At 35.1% G+C, this 24,385-nt stretch overlaps 1 protein-coding gene across 17 annotated transcripts in view; it reads right to left on the bottom strand.

Annotated features, from left to right (window-relative positions):
- Positions 1-24,385, bottom strand: part of Grip1 (glutamate receptor interacting protein 1) — a 661,025-nt gene that overhangs the window by 184,164 nt on the left and 452,476 nt on the right. For 14 of the 17 annotated variants that reach the window (XR_015443415.1, XM_087192373.1, XM_087192381.1 and 11 more), the window contains exon 2: positions 2,071-2,151. The exons of the other annotated variants lie outside the window; for them this stretch is intronic. Coding sequence is in view for 13 of the 14 variants with exons in the window: in XM_087192373.1 (XP_087048499.1) it covers positions 2,071-2,151 (81 nt within the window). In the remaining variant the exon portion in view is untranslated. The remainder of the gene's footprint in view (positions 1-2,070; positions 2,152-24,385) is intronic. 17 annotated transcript variants of the gene reach the window in all.

Here is a 24,385-nt window from a genome sequence, read left to right on the forward strand (position 1 = left end):
GATGGACCTGGCAGAGATTGGTCAAGATAGAAACAATAGAGAGTGGATGCTGGATTAGATCTCTTTGATTTAAGTGCCTCCTTGGCCAAGGATCTGAGGATATTCTCCTTTTTGCCAGGACAATGGTTTATAGGTACTTTCAAGTAAGACAGTAAAGTAAGGATCAGGACCCCAAGAATCATTAGTCAGGAAGCAGTTTTTAAGAAATTTTTAAATTTTCTCCTTAAAATAACAGTAAGTACTGATCACCTATTAATTGCTGTAGTTTCTTAGTTCTTTGGTGCAGCCTTGATTTTGAAGACTTCTTATCCATCTGGCCTCCACCTTATAAGGGATGAACAAAAAGGGATTTTTCCATGGTCAAACTACATGAAGACAACCCATGAAACCTACAAAAATATTCTTCATTCCAGTGACTTTTAAATTTGATACATGGAAGAACAAAAGGAAAAAAACTGTATGATGAAGAATCACTACTATGTTATGAGCACAGTAGGATTATGGTTGACTGATTATTTATCTAACACATAACTTGAAAAATTGCTTAATAACTTTAAGAAAAAGTCTGGCCCTCAAGCATATGTTACAATTTAGTACACAACGCTTGGAAGGAAAACATTGATAATAGTGAGTTTGTTTAATATCACAGAAGTGATAAAATTGTGGTACATGTCTTACCTCTTCCCTACAGATGAATATCGAATGCTAGATAATGTATGAAAAGAAAGAAAGCAAGAGGAATTGATAGAAAACTGATACTCTTGACCTTCCAATGTTGAATACTTCCTACGTGCTGACAAAGAGAAAGCAGGCAACACAGTCCACAGATGACTACAGTAGTTTCTCTAAACGTGACAAGCACTAAGAATCATGTTTTATAGGATGGAACAGAAGAAATCTACATGTTGAGTGAAATGTTGAAATCTCCATTTAATTACAGAATTTGAGTTACTTCAGAATCTTCAAAGCACAAAAACAAGGCTATGTAACACATTCATGCCTCTTTGTAAGTCATGTACTTTCATAATAAATCTAAGCCTTCTGATTAAGAGTAAAAATAACCACATGTGATTTTTATAAATGTAAATAATAATCATAAACAAGGCTGCTCAGAAACTGGACTCTTTTTGCTCTTTATTCAAATGAAAATTTCCTCTTTTCACCAACAGAGTTGCCAACTCATTCATTTTAGGTAGAAAACACTGCTTTGTTTCTTCTGAATTGATAAAACTATTGTACTTTAAAATCCTATGACTGAGGTGTAGCTGCATTCAAACTACTTATATAAGATATATAAACACATTATTTTTCTTCCCTACAGATAACTCTTTAAATGTATTAATGCTGTAAACCCCAATCTTAAGTACAAGTGCTTCCACAAAGGAGTTTTGCTATGAATTACATAGTTGAGAAAATGTCTGAATAATATTTTGAATTTCCCTCCTCTTTTAATTTGAGAACTTACATGATTTTGTGTCATTCGCAAAATCAAAACTTCAAAATATTGAACATTTAGGATATGGACATTTTATGATATTTCTCCAAAATATTTTTAAGAAAAACAGACATCACTCATTGTTTCACAAGATTCTGAATCACACTTTCCTAAAGAAACAAAGCCCTAGGATTTTACTAGAGTTGTGCAATGGAAACAAATTTAAGTTCAAAGAGATGAGAAGAAAGGAGTAATTTTTCATTCTGCATACATAATCTGTTAGCACAATTCTGTACCACTTTGTTCTGCAGAGTATCTCAGGAAAGAAATGGATGCTGCTGGGAAAGTCATCCTGCTGAAAACAGAGGTGAAAGTAAATAAATGAGTGAGAATTGATATAAATTCAAGTCATTTCATGAAGGATCTTGCTATGATGGATTACAGGACGAATTCTCGCCAAGTTGGCAAGCTTTTCCAAAGTCTAGCTTTGCTTTTTGTTTGAACAAGTTGTGTAGACTGCAGTTTATGCTCTAAAAAAATGACTTTTAGTACCAGGTTGGAATTATTTAGTGTCACCATATAACAGGATTCAAAAGTAAGCAAAACAGCTGAAAAATCCAACAGTCTGGTCTAACCTGGGATGCTCTGTCTCCTCACAGCCAATGCTCCATCAGGCGGCTTTGTCTGGCTGGCGGATTTAGTGTAGGGACTCTCATCTGCAAAGGTACAATGAAGGGTATCGTTAATTTCCATCAAGTTTCTAGTGTAGTGAAGATCTTTAGTGGATTGTAATCCTTCTGCCAGAGAGAGGTGACATGACATAGTAGAAAGAGTTGTTAACCTGAGTCTTAAACTTGGCTGAGCTGTGGGACAAGTCTTTGGGAAGGTCTGAATATAAGTTTCTTCCCCTATAAAAGAGGTATAAAATTCTTATTTACCTCTTAAGGTTGTCATGATCAAAAGGTGTAATGGCCATGAAGTCATTTATAAAATGCAAGAAATATGTAAATCTGGTATGCAATTATTTGCTTTTCAACTACATTCAGTGATAAATAAGTTATCAGTGAATATGTGTAAATGGAAGAGAAAGAAGGAATAGAATAGCTCAATGGCACTAAGAATAATTAGGTAGAAGAGAAAGGAAAATGAGAAGAAATACAATATTTCAGGTAAGCAGACAACAGAATATTAGTATTGCAGGAGACTAAAGACAGAGTTAGTAGGGTTCCTTTGGGAATATGAACTGACATCCAGGGCAAAGCAGAGGGACAGGGTAATCCAGAGGTCTGACCAGAGAAGCTGGGTTGAAACAGGGGAGATTGATGGTTTGGCAAAAGAAGATATATTGCAAAGGGCTAATTAGCCCTTTCTGAGAAAGAGATGAAAATAACCTGCAAACAATAAAAAGAGCAACTGAAAGGACAGAAAGTCTAAAGCTCAGTAATTGTGTTAGGCAAGAAACTGAATGATTAAAACATTAGATGACAAGATATTAGAGGAAATGGATCCATCAAATTACAAGTAAAGTGATTTTTTTAGATTTAAACTGACTTGGAATACAGACATAGTGATCAAGGATGGCAAACAGTAGGGTTAAAATATCAAGGAACAATTCTTCCTTATTTGGATGGAGGCATTTATATGAAGTAAGAGATTCCTGAGTAACAACCTTAAGATTCAAGAATAGGGTGTATAGGACTTGAGTAATTATAATGTAAAATAATGACTTAGCATTTTCAGTCAAGCTTGATGATCCAAATGTCACTTGTGGCTACATTAAAATGTTTGTTTATTTCTGTTGTTTTAACAAGAAATCATTAAAGAATGAAAAGGGACCATATTGTGCTTGGCAAACTATTAAATGTAACAAGGATTTAATTCAGCAACAAGGCTTTATCATCTGAGAACATTAATTCTCCCAACTAAGTGGTTTGTGTTTTAAAATTGAGGCATGTTTCTTCTTTAGGATGTACTTCTGGTTGAAATGATTCATGATTTCTTCATAAAATTAATAAGGTCTTTATAAGCAATGACAAAAAGAAAAGATTAACACTGCTGTAAACTGCAATTAGCCTAAAAACTAGCAGTCATGCTGTTTCATGTTTATATTTGTCACACAATTCTTTATATTCTTCCAACCATAAAGAAAACCAGTGACTTTCAGACTCCAAAACAATCAACATCATTGTTGCTTTTGAAGCAGTATTTTAGGTTCTTGATTATTTTTGCAAACAAAATTTTGAACACAATAAAAACCCCACAAAATTAAACATTACACTACTAAAGTCTCTATTTCCCCTACCATTCCCACCTGAGTATTTGAATGCTTTACTTTTTTTTTTTTGGTACTGGGGGTCGAACTCGGGACCTTGCATTTGCAAGGCAGGCAGTGGTACCACTGAGCTAAATCCCCGGCCCTTGAATGCTTTTCTTATAGTGTTAATTAATAATCAGGCAATACAATTTATATGGCACCTATGAAAACTGACCAAGTGTAAAAATCTGAAATTCATCACGAGACTGCTTAAAAATATATTTCATTTCATTATTCAAAACTTTGAAGCTGTATTTGTACAGAGTAGTTAGCAAGATGATAGGGATCAGGGGCCACCTTTAGAGGTGGCATTCTGAAACCCTGAAGGCATTCTTCAATTTAATCTCAGTAAGATCCTTTGTCATCCTTTGTGAAGATTACAGCCAATTAAAGTCTTGGATTGAATCTGGTGTTGGATTTTCTCGAAGGACAGTTAAGAGATGTTCAGCAGACTCTGGGTTATCTGCACTTGATGCTCTATTTTAAGGAGACATTTCTTTATAAACTTACCCAGTTTGCATTACAGAAGTAGTAGACCCAGTAAAATGGTTTTCACGTTTATATTTGAAAGCAATTTCCTTGATGTAGAGCTGAGATGGTCTAGTTATGCACATTCTTAAAAGGTTGGAACTGAATTATAGATGGCCACCTGGCCAGTATCTATTTCCCCACCCCCCACTCCCAGCATGAAGAGTATCCTTTCCAAGTTTAGGAAAAAGTAAATAATTATCTGGGAGCCAAAAGTTTTATTGGTCAAAAGACTAGACTGAACTAAGTTCAATTATTATCTAAGAATACCTTGCCAAAATCTGTCAGGGTGAAAGCAATGATTCCTAATGGAAGTGTGGCAGAAGCTTGGCAACATTTATTGTTAGTATTAAGAAGAGCATAGCAACAAAGAAGCCCAGTGCAATTTAACCCTTTGTTTTCAGGAATATTCCCCCAGGAGTAACTATTTGAAAATAGAAGAGGTATCATGAGCCTTTTATAAGAAGCTATTCATCATAGAATGGACTTCCGCTCTCTTGATGTGATTAACTAAAAGTCAACTCTTGATTCAAACTTTGTCTGAAAATAGAAATGGAGAGAAGACACTGTGTCAATGTTGTGTCCATAATAGGATACTAAAGGACAAGACTATGCAGGGTATTTTTAATCATTTGCATACAACTATTGAAAGCTATGGAGACTTCTATCATGATCTTCCTATACGTCTGTTAAGTGCATTTGCAGACATATTTCTACAACTTCACATTTATAACAGACAATCTACTCTCTGGTTAGAACTGAGGCTCATAAAGATAAGTTTATAGAAGGCCACATAGTTGAAGTGCACCTAGACTGAACTTATGCTCTCTTTATCAGGTTATTTCTTCTCTATCTTATTTCCTTTTGAATAGACAAAGCAATTTCACTGCTCAGTGGGGCCACATGCTGCTGCACCATACAAAAAATGACTGGACACATCCTACCACAGAGTTGTACAGAACAAGTAATTTCTATGGAGAAATTTATAAAAGGAATGCTTAGAAATCATACCACAGAGTCAATTTCTACTTCCAAGTTCACATTTTAAAGATAAAAATGTAAAAGAAATGGCAATTTTATATATGTATATATATATGTATATACGAATAAAAAACAGCTCAAAGAAGGAAAGGAATAAGTAGACAATATGTCTAGAAGAATATATGGTACAAAGTCACTCATTAAATATTTGCTGATGGTATAATAAATTATATTCAACTTTTAAATTTTATTTTAAGTATTTATTACAAGTAACCTAAAGTATGAGGTATATGCTAACTTATCTGATTCTCATTTTCTAGGTTTATGATCGATTCCTTTACAACTGTGCCATTACCCAGTTATTTATATTAAAAATCTGTGACTCCATAAAACTGATATTAAAATATATTTTCTTTCACTTTTATTCAGATATAGGATTTGTCAAAAAACTTTTACAATAATTCCTTTAAACAAAATAATTCTGATTTTCACACCAGACTCTCAAGCCTTGATTTTTATGGTAAATCATATTAACAAGGGATTTTTATTGAAAGTTGCTATGGGGCAGAGCAGACATTAAAAGAGTGAGCTACTGCTCACTAAAATAAATGCTACAAGTAATCATAAAGGGCATCGCCTGGTATCTGAACTGCTAGCTTCTTCTAATATCTTAGCAGCTGGCTAGATAATCATTGTCACACATGATGGCCTTCCAGTGCCATAGGAGCTGGACTATTGGTAATAATAGGGAAGAACAGGATCCTTTCACAAAAACACCCTGTGAGGACAAAGAATACACCTCTATTAACTAGGAGAACTGACACGTGTACAGAGGCTCAGAAAGACCTCAGTCAAGTATACAATTAAAACAAAAGAATAGTGGGGCAAACCATCTATCCCTCTCATTTACCCCAATTTGGCCAGTGTCCTCATGTGCCAAAACACAGGAGGGGCAAACGCAGGTCATTTGTTTTGATTATATATTCCAAGGGAGGCTGGTCTTTCTAAGCTTGGAAAGCAAACAGCAGACACATAGGAGGAAGGTTTCACTTCACATCACAGATGAAGCTCACATTGGAGGTGGGAAAAAAATCACATCTTGTGGAAGCAACTCCGGTCTTCTTATATCTTCCAGTGGTTGCCTGACATCAATCATATCCACATATAATCAGACTGATTCTCATCTCTTCACCTCCTGCCTCTCACATTTCCAGGGTCTGGGCTTCGCAGAGAAACCGGATATGACTATGGTTCCAGGACTTCCTGGCTGTCTTCAGTGTTTCGTTGAAAAAAAATTTAATTTCCTTTGGCTGAGACGAATCAGCCTATGCTAAACAATTCCTAGCAACTAATTATGCACAATTGAGGCACCTGGTAAACCAGCAGATCCTTTAACTTCTTGATTAGCAAAAGAAGACATTTTGTGCAATAAAACATTATGACCATTTCCCAGCAGTGGGGAGACAAGCAGCTTATGCCACGTCCTTGTCATTAGGAACTCAGAAGAAAACTTTGCTTTCTATAAAGGAACAAAATGAAATCTATTTTGAAAGAAATAATCTATCCTTGAACTTAATTAAGTTCTACAAATTGAGGTGCCTACTAGGTGCAAACAGGCTCAAAATGGATGATAGACACTAAAATTTTCAGTGGAATGGTGATTGCAGAGTTCTTATTACCTTACAGGTCCGTGAATGGAACATGGTGCTAGATTCTCCTGAGGGGAAGAGTGAACTTGGGCTCAGGGAACTGGTGGAGGTGGGGCATAGGAAGAGACAGGGAGAGCTACTGTGATGACCTTATCCACAATTACAAAATCAGAAAAATCAAGAAGCACATCATTTTAAGTGTTCCGCTAACATGGAAATTTTGCATTGGTGAGGAACCATAATCTGCAGTTCAGCTTGTGAACATTTTATCCCAATCAAGCATGACAATACTGTGGCTGTTTTTCAGTCAGACCCTAACCTTCCATAAAGTTTGCTGCCTTGGTATGATGGCACACTCTAAAATTTATGCAAGTTTTTCTAAAGGATAGCTGTCAAAGGCTTTTGACAAAATTATTTAGTTATATTTTTCTCTTTCTTATGAAAATGATGTAGAATTACAATGATAATGTCCCACCTAATTTAAAGAAATGCCAATTGCAAGATACAGCCTAGTACCTCAGTTCAATCTTAAATCATTCTTCATTCCTGTTTAAAGTAACTCTGATTCTCTTGTGGTCAAGCAAAAGTTGCACTCTGGACTTTCTTATTGTCAGAAGGCTCCGGGTCCTATGTAGGTTTTAGCAATAATGCCTTGTCACATGCATGCTATAACATGGATAGTTGCTTACAACTTTTCACTAAGAATGAGTTAACTTCCTCTTTTTCCCTAACCTGAGAGTTGTCCACTTAGCTAGGTTTAAACCAGAAGGGAATATAATGATCTAAGCTTGATGAGACGAAGCAGAGGCAGCATGCTGCTCATGATGGTGTCTCTCCTATTAAGAAACAATCCCCCGATCCTTTCCCTCTTCCTGTGATTTGTTCTACATCTGTATGGCATTAGTGTCTACCTTAACTCTGCAGCTTTCCTTACAGTTTTATAATTCAGACACAGATGTGCCAGGGACCAATAAACAGGTCTTTCACTTTTGGATATTTTTTAAAAAATCACACAAACACAGCACAACTTCATTTAAAAAATAAAAGTACAGTCATTTCTTCTAAATTATATAAATTATATAAATCACAATCATATAACCATTTCAGGAATTAAATGTTACAGCTAAAGAGAATGTCTCCTATATAGATCTTGTTGTAGGCTTGTCTTATAAGATGCTTAACTACTACTCTCTTATGTAATTCTTTGCTTCTCAAAAGTGATTCAGGGATAGGCTGTGTGAGTATCACCTGGAGCTTGTCAGAAAGGCAGACCCTCAGGCTTCACTCGAACTATGGAATCAGAATGGGCTTTAACAAAATCTCCAGGTGATCCACATGCACATTAATATATGGAAAGCCCTGTTCCACTTGATATGACCAACAGCAAGCAATTGTATGGATAAGAAAGATATACCCATTCTGAGGGCTCACCTGGTTGTGTCAGTGGAAACCTACAAAAGAGTTGGCAGAATGTAAGGAGAATCAGTGAACTCTGGAAGAATCTCAAGGTCTAGCTTTCAAAGTCTGCAATTATCAATTTGCTTATGGAATAATTTCCTCAAATGGAAGTGAAATTTTGCAATTTTATGGTTTTAAGTGATTCTTCCATCTTTTGATTCACCTTAAACCTTTCAACAGTTCTAACTATGATACATCAAAGTCACATTACATATGGCAATGAGTGGTTTGTAGTAATAATCTATTAGTCAATTTATACCTTATGGTGGAAAGGAGTAGTATTGAGTTACTACTCCCTAGCTAGTAAAGGACAAGGAAAATGAAATTATGGACTGCCTCACAACAGGGACATGGAGGAAGAATCTTCATGGCACTAGTTTCATAAACTCCTTCCCTTCAGATGCAGTCAATTCCTGGTATCTGCACAGCTGTCCTGGAATCAGGAAGTTCTTCAGCATGGAACTCAACATCTGATTTGCATAAAAGGATAAAGAGGACTGCAGTGGCCCTGAACATCTGGTCAACCTTGTGGAAGTGGTCTGTGATAATGTGATGCTTGGTGATGTCTGCAGGCCTTTTGGAAGAGTAATATCTCTAGCCAGGTTAATTTGTAAATCCTCTCTGAAATTAATGAGCATGAAATTGCACATTTTCTGCCTCTGGCATTCCTATTACTAATGTGTCTGATCCACAAAATGATAACTCCTCTGTTTCTTCTTAATGTTGTTTCCAGCAAGGACAGATGAACCAAAGTCATGGCAGTCACAGACCTGCCTCATCATCAAAGAACTAACATTTCTACAGGGTTCAACCCTATCCCATGAGGCTCACTTTCATTACCATATCAAACACTACTTCAATCCCTTAAAGATCTTAAATGCACCACAGCTTCCACATTCTCTGTACTTAGGAAAGGCTACATGCTTTAAACCTCTGGTTCAGATTATGCCAGTTGACATTATCAGTACCTTGCACAGGTAAATACTCATAGGGTCAAGAAGTGTTTAACAGTAAAATGACAATCTCATGAAAAAGTATCAGTTGCCTCAGGGTGGCAAATTTGGGTTACTTAAAACCACATTTTAAAAAGTACACCATACTTTATGAAAAAAGTGCACATGTATGTGGATATAAATAAGCTCAACCATACCTGAATATTCCTGGAGAGTTATAAAATCAGTATTAATTTTATATAATAAGAATGAGAGCTGAGCAGTAGGATTAATAGATACAAATAACACATTTAGATAAATTAAGGTTTCCTCCATTTTTCTGACCAATGGAAATGCAGTTAAAAAGTCAGTTTAATACAGATTGATCACAATTTGTTCTGCAGTAAGTTTGGGAGAAAAATTTAAAATACTATAGAAATTTTCATGAAGTCACTCGTGAAACAAAATATTAAAAATGTCTTCCATGGAAAAGTGACAGTATTTTTTTAAAATATCCAATAACAAGGATTACTTCAAATGTGATTTCACTTATTTAAATCACATTTTTTTGCCCCTTTTCTGGAACTTTTTTTCTCTCTTCTAATGTACATTGTAGATAAAACGATGGAGCTTTTTGTTAAACCAGAGTTGTCTCAATACCATTACTGCACTATTGCTTTTCCTTGTCACTATTGCAAAGATTTCTACATTTAGAAATCCTCAATATGATAGTTCTTAGAATGACATCAACATTGATGCAAAAACGAAAGAAAAAATGCAATCAAGATGACTTTATTTTAGGTCTAAATCTGCTGCCATTGTGTGAATGAATACCGATGTTACTAGAAATAAGAATGATTCATAGATGTCTGCGGGGGTGAAGCATTCATGTCTACGTTTGTTGATTGAGAAAATAGCCTTTAAAATAATGTTTCTCTCAAAATCAGTGACGTGATGAAATTTTATATGTCAATGCAATTTAAAACGTAGTTCAATGGCTCAGTATGATTTTTCCTTTTATTTTTCTGTTAACCAGTGCAAACTAAAACAAATGTCATCTGCAGGCAAATTGCTTCACACAAATGCTAAGATAGTCACCACTGCCAGCAAATTTCTAGATGAAATGTTAAAAAAGGAGTAGTACTTATGTTTAGGCTCAATTTATAGTATATAGGTTGACAATCTGGCCCTATATCTAACACCCTGAAATAGTAAAAAGAAAAAAAATGTATAATACACCTTCATAATCTTAAGTAGCATTTTTTTTCCAGTACTGGGAATTGAAGTCAGGACCTTGTGCTTTCCAGGCAGGTGCAGTGCTGCTGAGCTATATCCCCAGCACTTTGAGTAGCATTTTGGAGTTAGAGGCCCCAAGTCTTTTTCCTAAGGTCCCTGGTCCAGCTGAAGAACAAGGACAATCTGTGACTATGTGTGACTCCCAACTCCCACATCATGCCATAAGTTCATTGTGGACCTAGAAATAATGCTTCAGAGGCGATTTCCAAGATGCCAAAAACAATATCATCAACAATAACGACAACAACAACTCCAACATTTTTCCAGGCATCTATTTTCATTAATTTTCAAAATAGTGAAACAAGCGATGAGACTTGTGATAATGGAACAAACGGAGTTAAATTAAATGTTTTCAGTAAATGCAGTCGATGGAAGGGAAAGTAAGCCTCAACTTCACTCTCCTGGTTTTATGTAGGTAATGTGAAGAAAAGAAGGTTTGACTGAAATAACACATTTTTAGATGCTTCATCTTACACCAGTATTACTGGTTTCTTCAACAAGTAACCTAGGTAATCTCTTATAGACATTTCCTTTATTTCTATTGTACTGACTTTAATTAAAATATATTCTAGTCAACCAGAAGACTTTAATTTCAATAAATCTTGTAACACTGTAAATAATTATAGTTAATACTTACTTACAATTATTGCTTACAGTTAGTTATTAGTTATTAGCTACAATACTTACTGAGCACTCAGTACATGCCACCACAAGTCTAAGTCCTTTATATTTATGATGTTATTTCTCCTCACAATAACTTAATAAAACTTAAATTGTAAAGTACAAAAATTCATTTCACAGAAGGAGTTCTGATCTTAAGGATGAATTTCTCATCATTTGTTTGAAACAGAAGATTGCCTAGAATTTGAAATGTGCAATTTCAAGTTTCAAATTAGAGCCTGAAATACAGCTGCTCTTATACTGAAGTCCAGAACAGTATGGGCACATTCACTACATGCCTTGGCCTGTGGTTGGTCCATTACCAAGACAACAATGTGATATCACAGGTACAGTCACACTGCTTGAAATATGAAGATATAGAGGCTGAGAGAGATGAAATAATGTACTTATTAACAGAGACAGAAACGAGGCTTTAATATACATGACTTAAGAGTCTACTCTTAGACACCATGATACAGTGTTTTCCAAAATTTGATTCCCATGCTCTTTCGGAATTCTTTTTATATGTGTAAAGAGAGGCACACCTTCATATAGTTGTCGCTACTGGGTGTATTCTGGTAAACACTTGTGTAGGGATGTGGATCAGCGTTTGAAGTTCACCTTACATTTCAATTAAGGAAAAGAATTCATCTCACACCGTTTTTAGATCTCACTTCTTTTTCATGAATTTCTGGTTAATTTATGATACAAGATTCAATATTCTTTCCAGCAGGCACATAAACAAGTCCCTTGAAAGAGTACCTTTTAGCCAAGAAGCTCCAAGCATATCAAATGAAATCTGACTGAATTTATCTCTCTAATTCCCTCTCTGTGCCAACAATTCTCTACCCATAGAGCATTTATGAACTGGTTCCCACAAATGATTTATCATTTTAAAATGAATAAATACTAGGACACTATCTTTTCTTCTTTAGTATTCTAGACAAGATCATATCCTGCTACACGCAGTATTTCAAACCTTTCATTAGTGTTTATGTAGCCCGAGAGGGGAAATAAATCTTGGACATCTAGCAGTGTAGTGAAAAAAACAGTGGCTTGTGTGATTGGCAAGGAGATGGAGTCCACCTCTCCTCTTCCTCTGCCTCTCCATGCCCATCTCTACAAATAGCCAGGTTCCAGAGCAGGGAGCTGCAATTCAGCCTCAGACTCAAGAGCAGTGCATGTAGCCGAGTTCCTGGGCAGATAGGTATGGACTCTACTGGACAAAAATTTCACAGGGAGATATTTTTTTGGCCATTAAAATTGTTTCATTTCTTTTATACAAAAAGTATAAATGATACTCTTGACAGGAAAATAATATCACTGACCTGGTCTCTTTAATAAGCTAAGCTAAAGCTGCCTGTGTTACGGGAAAAGGGAAATTCAACCAATGTTAGCACATACAGGAAGCTTTTGAAATCAAGGTGATTACCACTCACTAGTCATTCTTTTGAAGATTATCCTCTCTCCTGGCCTTGCATGATTTCAGAACCTACCTCCAAACTCAGTATTTTTAAAAACATTTTTTTGTTGTTGTTTCGAAAATCCCAGACTGAAGCCCAATTTGTAATGAGGGCCACTGTCACTACACACCATTGTAAAACAAACATCTTGTTCAGAATGGGGAAGGAGGGAAGCAATCACATTTGGATGCCTTGGGAATAAAATATTTCATACACATGGCTGGAGTTGTCATATATTTTGCTTTATTAATTCATTGCTAGGTCAAGCAATAGCAGATGATTGGTTATCAAACAGATGACATGCGTTTTTAATGCATGATTAAAGCAGGATTTTTCATGGTTGTCAGAACCCAGGGAGTCTGTGATTTTTGTTATTTAAAGCCATACTTCGAATATTCTCGGTTTTAGTGAGAGGCAATAATTATACAGACAAAACCTCACAAAAGTGTTAAAACTGAAATAATTTTTTGTATAGAAAATGCTAAAGCCATTTTCATTCATGTGAATTTCATTGTAATGCAATAATTCATACTGTTCTACCCCTTAATAGCTGTATGACCCTGGATGACTTATGCTCCCTTGGATGAGCTTCAGTTTCCTCACTTACAGAATGGATATAGTACTGGCCTCTTGGACTCCTATCAGAATTGAATAAAAAAGTATAAATTAATCACAGAACTTCACCACATTGAAGAGATAATGGTTCCATTCAACCCTGTAGAAGAGGGAGCTGAATGAAATTTGCTGGGGATCATAGAGCCATACCATCTTTGCAGTATGAACTCTTTTGAGCAAGGATTTAATTTTATACTCATAAGCATTACTATCTCAATTATGACAGATGAGAAAACTAAATCTAAGGAAAGTTACAAATCTGTCTAAGGCTAAAAAGCTCATAAGAATCAAAGACAGAATTCTCATTTTTGAGGTTGGTCTGACACCAGAGATAATTCTTTTTTCCCATGTTGCCAAAGTGTCTCCATACAGAGGGTTTGCACAACAAATAGTCATTAGTGGAGAGGAAAGAAAACTTGAATCTGAACATTGTAGACTAATTTTCCTGCTACAAAAACTTGTTCAGTGATAGAGTGCAGGCCTATTATGTGAGTTTCAATCCCTCTGGGTTCAATCCCTTTCAATCCCTACCACCACACACACACACACACACACACACACACACACACACACAAGTAGAACATTGCCAGATAAAGACACAGATAGTTGACACTATCTTTTTTTAAGCTATAGGATACCATTTGCTGAATTACGGTTGGATAAATTCATTAAATGGTCTACTATAACTCAATTTGTCAGTGGCAAAATAAAAATTAAAATCCAAGCATCTCAATTTAATAGTCTGAAGATTATTAAATTATCCTCATTTGCTTCAGAGACAAATTATTTAGATACACAATTTCCTCACGAATTATTTGCTTGTTTAACTCTCCTTGGGTTGTGCCTACCTCATAATTTTCACTACTTTTTTCCATAAATCTTGCCTGAACAAAGATTCAGCTTTTATATTTAATTAGAATAAACAAGAAGAATGTAATTCAATGTCACAAAATGTGAATGATTAATTTTGAACTGATTTTGTTGCATTATACTCAATAGAACTCTTTCAATTTTCCAATTAACAAGTTACTGACATTTACAAACATCTAGAATAAAAGAAATCATTCCATCCATCATTGTTTGTCAGTTTCATTATTGAATTTTGGATCTGCTTTGGGACATTTCAATCATGAAAGTAATCATGTAAAACTATATTGAATTCTATTAGCAATAATACCTTCAAGGAGGTTCATTTATGATAACTGAAACTTTCTCTGACTGAGACTCATCTGCTGTATAATTTGCCTTAAGGCATTTTAAAAGTACAAAGTCAAAGCTTTAGAAGGGTATGCCTAAGCATATAACTGAACCACAGTATATTTTGAAACAGAGGTTTTCATAAGAAATAAAATATAATATTGACAGACAAATTGGTCATTATTTAAATATAAATATTGTTTAAAATTTTTGGTCAATTATATCACTTGCATTTGAGAAAGCCATAAAGATATATATATATATATAGATATATATATTTATATAATACAGTTACTGATACATATATACATACATAATCATATACTTAATGAGTGTAGTCATCTACATTTGTATCTATTTATAAGCATTAGTAAGAAAATGTGCACACATGAGCAGATGATCCAAAGGACCCTCAATCCCAAGACATCTCTCTTCTTCTATCCTACAGAGCAACACAGAATATGTAGACAGATGGAATCATCATCTTTGTCCTGGTAACCTCTTATGGAGTCTGTAGTAGAATGATCACGAGTTTAAAGCTAATGGCAAGAACCAAGGTGGTACAGAGCTTCTGTAATATTCCAGGAAATTCAAAATTTCTGAAAATACATGCCAAACTTGTCCTTTAATTATATATTTCATATGCTTAGAATTTTCCATGCAGCATTGCCACATGACATCAAGAGATGCTTTAAGAAAATTGTCATCTAGCTAAGACACAGCCCACAACATATAAAACACATGCAATACAAGTACAATGCAAGCTTGCACAAGAACAGGAAAACAGCTATGTGAGAAACGAGTTTATCTCAGTGGTCCATAGTGAACAACTGAAGCACAACACAGCAGACACTGTGGAGGTGGTATGAATGACACTTACTGAGTGCTATCAACACATCCACGGCATACAGAAGTAGCTAGGAAGGTTATACATTTGTGTGTAGATCTATTGAGCAGTTTGGGTACTGATTTTAAACACAGCCTGGCTTCACATTTCTCCAATACATAACTGCAGCCTTTATTGGCTTCTGTTTTGCTTAAGACAAGCTAACAAAACATTTGATATTTACTGTGATAGAAAGAGTAAACAACACATAATGGGTAGCCTGAGTACAATAATGCTCAGTTACTTGCTTCTTTGACAATTAGGGATATATTACTTGAAATAAGTAAAAGAATTTGTGCATTATCTGAAACTTGTCACATTTATGTAAACAGAGATCATAAAACTGAAATATGAAAGCACCTCTGGTTCTACTCTATCAGCATCTTCCCTTGAGATGATTCTAAGGGGTATATTTTTCTTTTACTACAATTATGAAAAATTTTAGCTAAAAATTTATTGTTGTACAATTCTTTGTTAAACCAACTAAAAAGCTATGCCACCTTTGCTAATTATCTACAAACTTAATTGAAGAAAAATATTAAATTTGGAAAAATACCAGAATGCCTCTAGCAACTTCCATAATTAAACTATATCTTTCCATTTCCCTTATCTCTTTTCTTTTGACACTGGAACTTCCTTCTTGCATCACATATTTGAATATAATTGAGATGAAGTACAATGCAAAGGCTGACTACTCATTCCATGAGCACACAGAACCATTTGAGGGCTGGCTGCTTTTTGTTTCTTTGCTTTTTTATTTTTATTTTTTGGTACCAGGAATCAAACTCAGGACCTTGTGCTTGCCAGGCAGGGGTGGCACCACTGAGCTACATCCCCAGCCCTTCGGGCTGGGTTTTCTATGAATAATGTCTATCAATTTTAAGGATCACATGTATCTCCACTACATCTCTTCTTTATTTAGATGGTAAAACATGTAGACCTATTATAATTTTACTAAGTACAAAGAGGCCATGCATTTACCACATTTTTTCAATCAGAAAAGATAAGCTAAATGGAAATTAAAAGGCAATTATTTATTCTTCATATAGAATGTTCTTCTTAGGGTATACATCACAAGAGTGCATGTATGTATTATATCAATGCATGCAATGTCTAATGTTTCATGTCATCACAATTTGGTCTGACTGCAAATAGTTCAAAATAAAAGGGGATATTCTTTTGTAGAAAGTTAACACAGAATTGGAGAAACCATACATGTTTTATGTTCATAAAATGTTTGAAGTTTGCTTTCTCCATTTACTCTGAGCAAGTTACTTAAATCCTGTAAGCCTTAATTTTCTTAAATGGTGATAATAGTATATGTTTTTTCAAAGTTTTGGGAATTAATACAGATAATACAATTAAAAACCATGGTGTAGAGCACAGACTCAATAAGTACTAGCTTCTACATGCTGCTATGGCCTGGTACGATTTAATGAACCCCCCGGGTATTTGATAAATTGAATAAATAATGTTTGGTAGAAAGCATAATAACTCAGAGTCTTTAAAGCCTAGATTTTTCTTTTTTATGTTTATATTTTATTAAAATGAGGAAAGATAGAACCCAGAGAGCAAAAAAATTACTACTCACACATAATAATTTGAATTAAAGAGAGAATTAAGAGAGGGTTAAGATGGCCCTTTAAGATGAATAGTTAAAGGATTCCCCAAACACACAAGAAACCTATTAAGATGAAAATATATCTTTAAAATATAATATGGTAAGTCTTCCCAGAAGCATAACTTAGTCTTCTAAACCAGACACATGAGGTGGGCAAATGTCAACTCTTTCATGGTACTAGGAGATCATTTATTAAATTACCAATTTAACCAGGCCCTGGTGGCCACAGAACTAATGCTCCTTGTAAAAGTTTAAGTTAGAATGAGAGAGAAACTTGCTTACCTGATTGTTTATGCATAATTATCACTAATTACATAAATTGGCTTTGTGTGTTTTCCATTAAGTACTTCCAAAGACGTTATTTCGTACACAGCCCAACTCTGAAATTAACAGTCTACATATAGAAAGTTTCCTACCTTTTACAATCCACTTCAGAATTTTAATTAAATAAAATCAGAAACAATACCAGGGCATCCATAATTTTACATAATGAGAACACACTAGTGTCCTTGCTTTACATGATAAATGAGGACAAAGGGCAGGGTACTATCATTATACAGTTTCAAAAACAACTGTATAAAAAAGAACTTTGTAATATCTTTCTATACAATTTTATTTAAAAAAATGAGTTACAGCAAAAGGCAAGTGCTCTTGGGTATTATAAATCATCTCCCAGCTAGGAAGAGAATCTGCTGGAAGGCTGCCCAGGACACACCAATTTGTTCTCTTTTCCTGAATCACCATTAAGGTGAAATCACTTTTCATTGAATATAGGTATATTCTGTGTAAGTGTAATATAAAGTGCTTCTGTATCCTGGGGTTTAAAAGTGTAGAAATAGCACACTCTTACAATGCTGGATAGGTAGCAACCACTTCTAATCAGAAGGTTCTTTTGGATATCATGTCTGAAAATGCATCATCATTGATGTTATTTTAAAACATTCCCTGATCTCTTCATTCTTGACATTCCAGTAACATTACAGGAGTCAACCCATCTCCTACTCAGCGTTGGATACATCGTACAGCCTGGTCCTACCTCACTGACGACATCACCTTAGTCTTTGTTGGTGCCTCTTTTCCTTCATCCTCTTCCTTTTGCAGGTTAGCAGGGATATGCCCTAGGGTTTGGGCCTCTTCTCTTAACAACATCTTTGCTCTCCTTATTATTTCATCTATTTCCATGCTAAATCCTAATGACTGTAGCCATGATTTCTCTTCCCAACACTTCTGTCCATGTGGCGATGCTGACTGATATCTAAATGGCATTTTAATTTTCATATGTCTAAAACAGAATTACTGATTCCCCAAAACTCCTTCCCCCACCTCATAGCATATCAGTTAAACCAATTACTCAGGCCAAAAACCCTCTAAATCATCTTGGATATTCTCTTGCCTTTGTGTTCTACCCTATGTCCGTATTTTCAATTGGCTCTTCCTTAGAATACAGAGGCTCCTCAATTTCCGATAGGTAACATCTCAATAAACCCATCCCTAACTACTAACATCACAGCTCAGCAATATAGTATACTGTATATATAGGTTGTTTACCCTTTGGATCACTTGCCTTACTGGGAGATGTGGCTCACTACAGCTGTCTAGCTTTGAGAAACAGAATATCCCTAGCCCGAGAAAAGATCAAAAGTCAATTCAAAGTGCAATTTCTACTAAATACATATCACTTTCCTGCCATTGTAAAGTCAAAAAAAATAGTTCAATCATTGTAAGTTGGGACCATCTGTATACCCTCAATCCATTTCTCTCCTCATCACCTGCACTGCAACTAATTTGGTTTACACCACTGTCATCGTTCACCTGCACTATTGAGACAACACCTGTAACTTGCCCACCTATTGCCCACATGACTGCTAAAATCATCTTTTAAACCCTAAAAAGAATCCATTACTCTTCAGCTCAGTGTTTGCCAGAGGCTTCCCATTATACTTAGAAGAATATTCAGGCTCATGACCACAGTCAAAAGACCCAGTGTAACTTGGTCCCTACCCCTCTTTCTCACCATGTCTTACATCTTTCTCCTCTCCATTTTCCATATTCTAGCCATACTAGCTCTCCTCTTTCAATTTCAACATGCCAAAGTCAATCTTGCAATGGTGTGCATTCTGCCCAAAACACTATTACCCTAGGCCTTTGCACAAGTAGCCTCATTACTCTTATCTTGCTGAGGTGTCATCTTTTTGCCTTTGTGAATCCTCCTTCAAACTGACCATCTTTCCCTAAGTCATTATTTATTCATTGATTTCTTTTTATTTTCTTCCTAACACCTAGGGCTATTGGAATATCTATTTATTTACCTGTTTAGTGTTTATCTCCCCCACCAGAATACAAACTCCATGAGGGCAGGAATATACATGTCTTGGCATATATAGTAGTAGGTATTCAGCAAGTATTTTTTGGTTGAATATTATGAATTCATTCCTCACCATCATATACATGTAATTTACAGATATATAATATAGTCAAACATAACAACTAAATTTATTTACAGTAATTTAAAATAATGACTTTATGCTCCTGGTCATAGAGTTAAGGTCTAGGATGGCCTTAGAAAGTATAGTGCAAAAACCTAATTTTATAATGCCCTATGGTCAGAGAAGGGCAGTGAGTCACTAAAGTTAGGAGAAAGAGGCAGAGTCAGGCCTGACCAGGTCCCTGATGCAGCATCAGTATATTAGCTGTTCCATTTCATATATTTTATGTGGGAGATGGCATAGAACTCATTGACCATGCAAGAACCTGAAATTCAGCACCACTTTGCATGCATAGCAAGCAAAAAATATGACTTCAAATCATAAATTTGAATGATCTTAAAAGAATACACTGGTATTTCTAATAAATGGCAACCTTTGAATTAACACTATTCCAGGTTTAAAATTTAGAAGGTCTTCTCAGGGACAAGTTATTGACATCTCTTAAGAATATCACCAGAAAAGTCTTAATGGATGCTTACAATTTCTCTTCATAAACATCACTGAAAATCACTTCCAAAAATCCTCATGGCTATATCTCATCTAGGTTATTTTATTTTAGTTTAGATTATTTTAGTTTAGTTGTATGCTGATGTACATAATGCAGCTCTTGGATAGCTGGATCTAAGAAGATCCAGGGGAATCATGTACCAGACAGAAAGCTCTAAGGTGATATTGGAAATTGAAAGAGTCCTGTGCCACCTTCAATTTTGGGGACCTACAGTATTTTTTAATCTTTTAAAATAAGGATATGTTGAGATGGAGTTACACAAATTATAAACTATTTTAAATATTTATATTGAGCAAACTAATCTTAACACCCAAAGAGTGTCTTATAATAATAAGATTCATAAAAATATTTATTCTTTTTACACTGGAGGTGAGACTCTAGGATTTCCCGTAGGAACATACTTTGTAAAATTATGTGCCTACTTCTTGCAACACTGAATGTGAGTTGCTGTGGTGTGTTTGTGTAAATCACTCTAAATGTGAGGCTCTTTATGAAGTTGGCTTTTCCTTGCTCAGTGGCCCCCCAGTACCCACAACAGGCCTTGTGTATCTCATTTGCTTTGCTTTCTGCCTCACTACCTCTGCAATCGAGCAGATGAGGAGGAGATGGAGGGGAATAGGGAAATCTTGGCTCCAGAAAGCCAGCTGAAGTAAAATATATAAAAGGTGAGGGAGGGATGGAGCATTTTCAGTTTTAGAACTTTAAAACCAACCAAATAATAGCAATTGATGTGACCATCTCCATCCCTCTTGGCCTGCAGCTTCTGTTTCTGGGGTGAAAAATCAAGTTGCTGCTTGAGATTTGCAGTCACCTCACAGAATACAGACAACTTGGCCAGACCAGTCATCAACAAAAACCAAATCAAATTGCTTGTGTACTAGAATAAACCCCACAGACCTCACTAGAGCTGCAAATACATATTTGGAAAGATGTATCTGTCCCCAAGAGAAAAGACATAGGAGAGAAAGGAGGCCAACCTGTTCCTCAAGAGCTAGGGAACAACTTGTCAAACAGCAGGAGTGTGTGTGTGTGTGTGTGTGTGTGTGTGTGTGTGTGTGTGTCTAAGGGGGTGATGAGAGGGATACTCTGTCTGAGGTCCCTGTCAACTTTAGAAAAATCACCTCTGTACTGGGCCTGCAAGGTAGCTCAGCTTTCATTATCCAAAGAAACCTCATTTCAGGTCTGGCTGTTTTTTCACATAGCCTCAGAAAAAAGAGGTGCTCTTAATGTAATGTGACAGCTTTTCTATTCATCTTTTTTAAAAGTGGCATTGCCCATCTAATAAGCTTTAGTTCTTAATTATTCTTATAAGAATGATGTTTAATCGAAGCTAATGATATCAGGGAACTTGAATCACTCACCATATGAGTTAATTTAGCAATATGAATGCTTCATCATAGTCTCTGTATTTCTTTCAGTATTAATTAGAATCATTTTCCAAAGAGTGTGGAAGTTTCAAGAATGACCAAGATAGCCCCCTTTTCCACTGATCCATAGTTGCATTCCAAGAGCCTGACAGATCACGGAAAGATTGGTTTTGGTTAGAGATCACTGGCTAAGAACTGTTCAAATCTGGAATCCTTACATATTTTTTATTTTAGTGCAGTATAAACAAAAAGCCTTAAGAAAATAGGCTTATAATATTAATTGAAATTCACAGAAAAAGAAATGCAAATGATTCTTTTTTTTTGGTACCGGGGATCAAACTAGGGTCCTTGAGCTTGCAGAGCAGGTGGTAGAACCACTGAGCTAAGTCCCCGGCCCTACTCTCATTCATAAGAAATGCAAATAAAAGAAATACCATTTTTCACTTTATAGATTGGCAAAAATCTACAAGTTTGATACCATACAAGCTTTTGAGACTTTAGGGAAACATTCTTATACAATAAAAGTAAAAATATGAACTGGTATAACTTTTAAAAAGGACAGTTTTGTAGTATTTTTCAACATTACAAATGTTTGACTCAGAATTCCACTATTGTGATTTATGTTGAAGATATGATTATATGTGTATATAATAGATATGAAAGGATATTCATTATTGCTAGTAGTATTTCCAATTGGACAATACTGAAAATAACTAAAATGTCTGAACATATAGACTCAAAACAATTCAAATATTCATAAATGAGGAATCATTGAAATAAATTAGGGGTGTACTAATGCAAAACATACCATATGGAAAGGTCTCTAAGGCATATTTATTTACAGTGAAAAACAAAAAATATAGAACAGTGTCTATAATGCTGTATTTTATTTTAAAAATGAGAATTATGCATATGAATTTATATGTATTCAATTTCCATAAAGAACATCTGGAAGAACTCTAAAGAACTAATAAAGTTGCTATTCATTTTGTATACATAGTGAGAATTGGTTGGCTGGGGGATATAGAAAAGAATGAGTTTTCTCACTATAGACTGGTGTATATGTTTTGAGTTTTGAATCATATGGCTGTACCAGAACCTATGTATTCTGAATCTGTCTTTAAAAAAAAAGTAAACCATAAAACATGATTGACTGAGATGTTACAATTTTCGGATTTCCAAAAACAAATTGCCTGCATTACTGAATATATTTTAAATTTTCTTTAGTTACTTTCTTTGCCAAGGAAGTCTAATATAAAAATATAAACATTGAAAACATTTCATGAATTCACGTGCATAAGGAAACACTTATAAAGCTCTACTAGTGCATGTAATGAATTAAGTTTTGTGAGAATTAACATTGATTAAATGTCATACTTGTAAAACAATTAAGAACTACATACAGTTCATTAGATGGAGCCTGCTAAAAAAAAAATGAAAATAATGACCACCATCTACAGTAAGAAACAAAAAATAAGATGTTCAGTAATTATCACATATCAACTTAGGAAGATGTATAAAGGATGTATTAATTTTTAAATAGGTTCCTAATAGCAGGAAATTCCAATTCCTACTACTCAATTGCTATCAAAAATGATGTTCAAGGAGATACAAAGGAATGGTATTTGAAATAAAAGTATGAGACATTTCCTTAAAAATTTTCTGTTATTGTCATTGCTGTTTTGGTTATTTGAGGTCTTCTTTGGCTAATCAAAAATAGAAAAAAAGAATCTAATGGATCAAGATACAACACAAAATATGATAAAGTAGAGTGTAGACATTACATTCAAATGAAATACTGTGAACAGAGAAGTAGTTTAGTAGTCAGACATAGGCAAACAGCACTAAGTTCGACTAAGTTATTTTTCTCTCTTAAAGAGGAAGCTCAAACCTACATAAAGCACTTTTAGATGGACACATAATATTCACAGCCCATAATTGTAAAATGACACATTGAGAACTAGCTACTAGATGTTAGGGCCGAATGGGCCATTACAGTTTCAGAATACAATGGACACAAGGAAAGAGAGTATTATGAGTAGTTTTCCTTGGACTTCCTGAATCAACAACAAACCTCAGGGAACTCTGCTCTCTTCCTAGTGGCATCTTTGCCAAGTTAGCTGCCCAAGATTTGTGCTCAAGGTCTACTTCAAAAAGAATGGAGCAATGAGCTTCCAAGTGCATGCCATGTGCCAGGAGTAAAAGAAAGGGGAGACATAAATGAACACAGAAGGTAAAATCAATGAAGACTATTAAGTGGCAAATTTATCAAACCTTTTCACTTTTATCTGCCTTGTGTAAGAAAACCAAAGGAAAGGAAAAAAAATTGAGGGCGATTATGAAGCAACGGGCCTTCTAAAAATGATTAGAAGAGCAAGTGACTAGACACTATTCATCTAACCATTCTCCAGTGAATGAGAAATCATCTGAAGAGAACTGTATATGCACAGAGGATAAAAGGAATGAGATTTTAAAATACTGGTTTACTATTAGATGCTTTTCATTATTGAAGGAGTAGAAGTAATTGATCTTTTGGGTTGAACTTACCGTCTTTCACAAACCTTTAACTAGAAGATGTCTTGTTTAAGAAAGCATTTTACAGTTTTCATGCAACTTTATGTCTATTTCCTTTGATGAGCTGATATCACTGTATAATACAGATAACATGTGGAGACTAAAACTCAGCAGCATTAAGCTACCTGCTCAAGGTCACATAGGTACAAAGCAGCAGAGATTCAAATTCTATTCCCGACTCCAAAAATTCTGTGTTCTTTGTTCCACAGATTCTCAAGAATATGAATATATGCAAGTAATAGTTTCTGACCCTAGCAGTCAGAAAAATTAGCTATTCGGTTTCTCTCTTGACTGAATACATGGGACTAAAATTTAATCCGACCACTTCTGCCAATGGTTTGCTGAGGGAGCTGTCCAAACTGAGCCAAGGTCAGGTATGAGGACACAGACTTGTAGTCACCATTCAAGACCTTTG

Source organism: Heterocephalus glaber, unplaced genomic scaffold, assembly GCF_053883595.1.
Source record: "Heterocephalus glaber isolate CG9 unplaced genomic scaffold, H.glaber_assembly_v1.0 deba00001569, whole genome shotgun sequence".
Lineage (NCBI taxonomy): Eukaryota > Metazoa > Chordata > Mammalia > Rodentia > Bathyergidae > Heterocephalus > Heterocephalus glaber.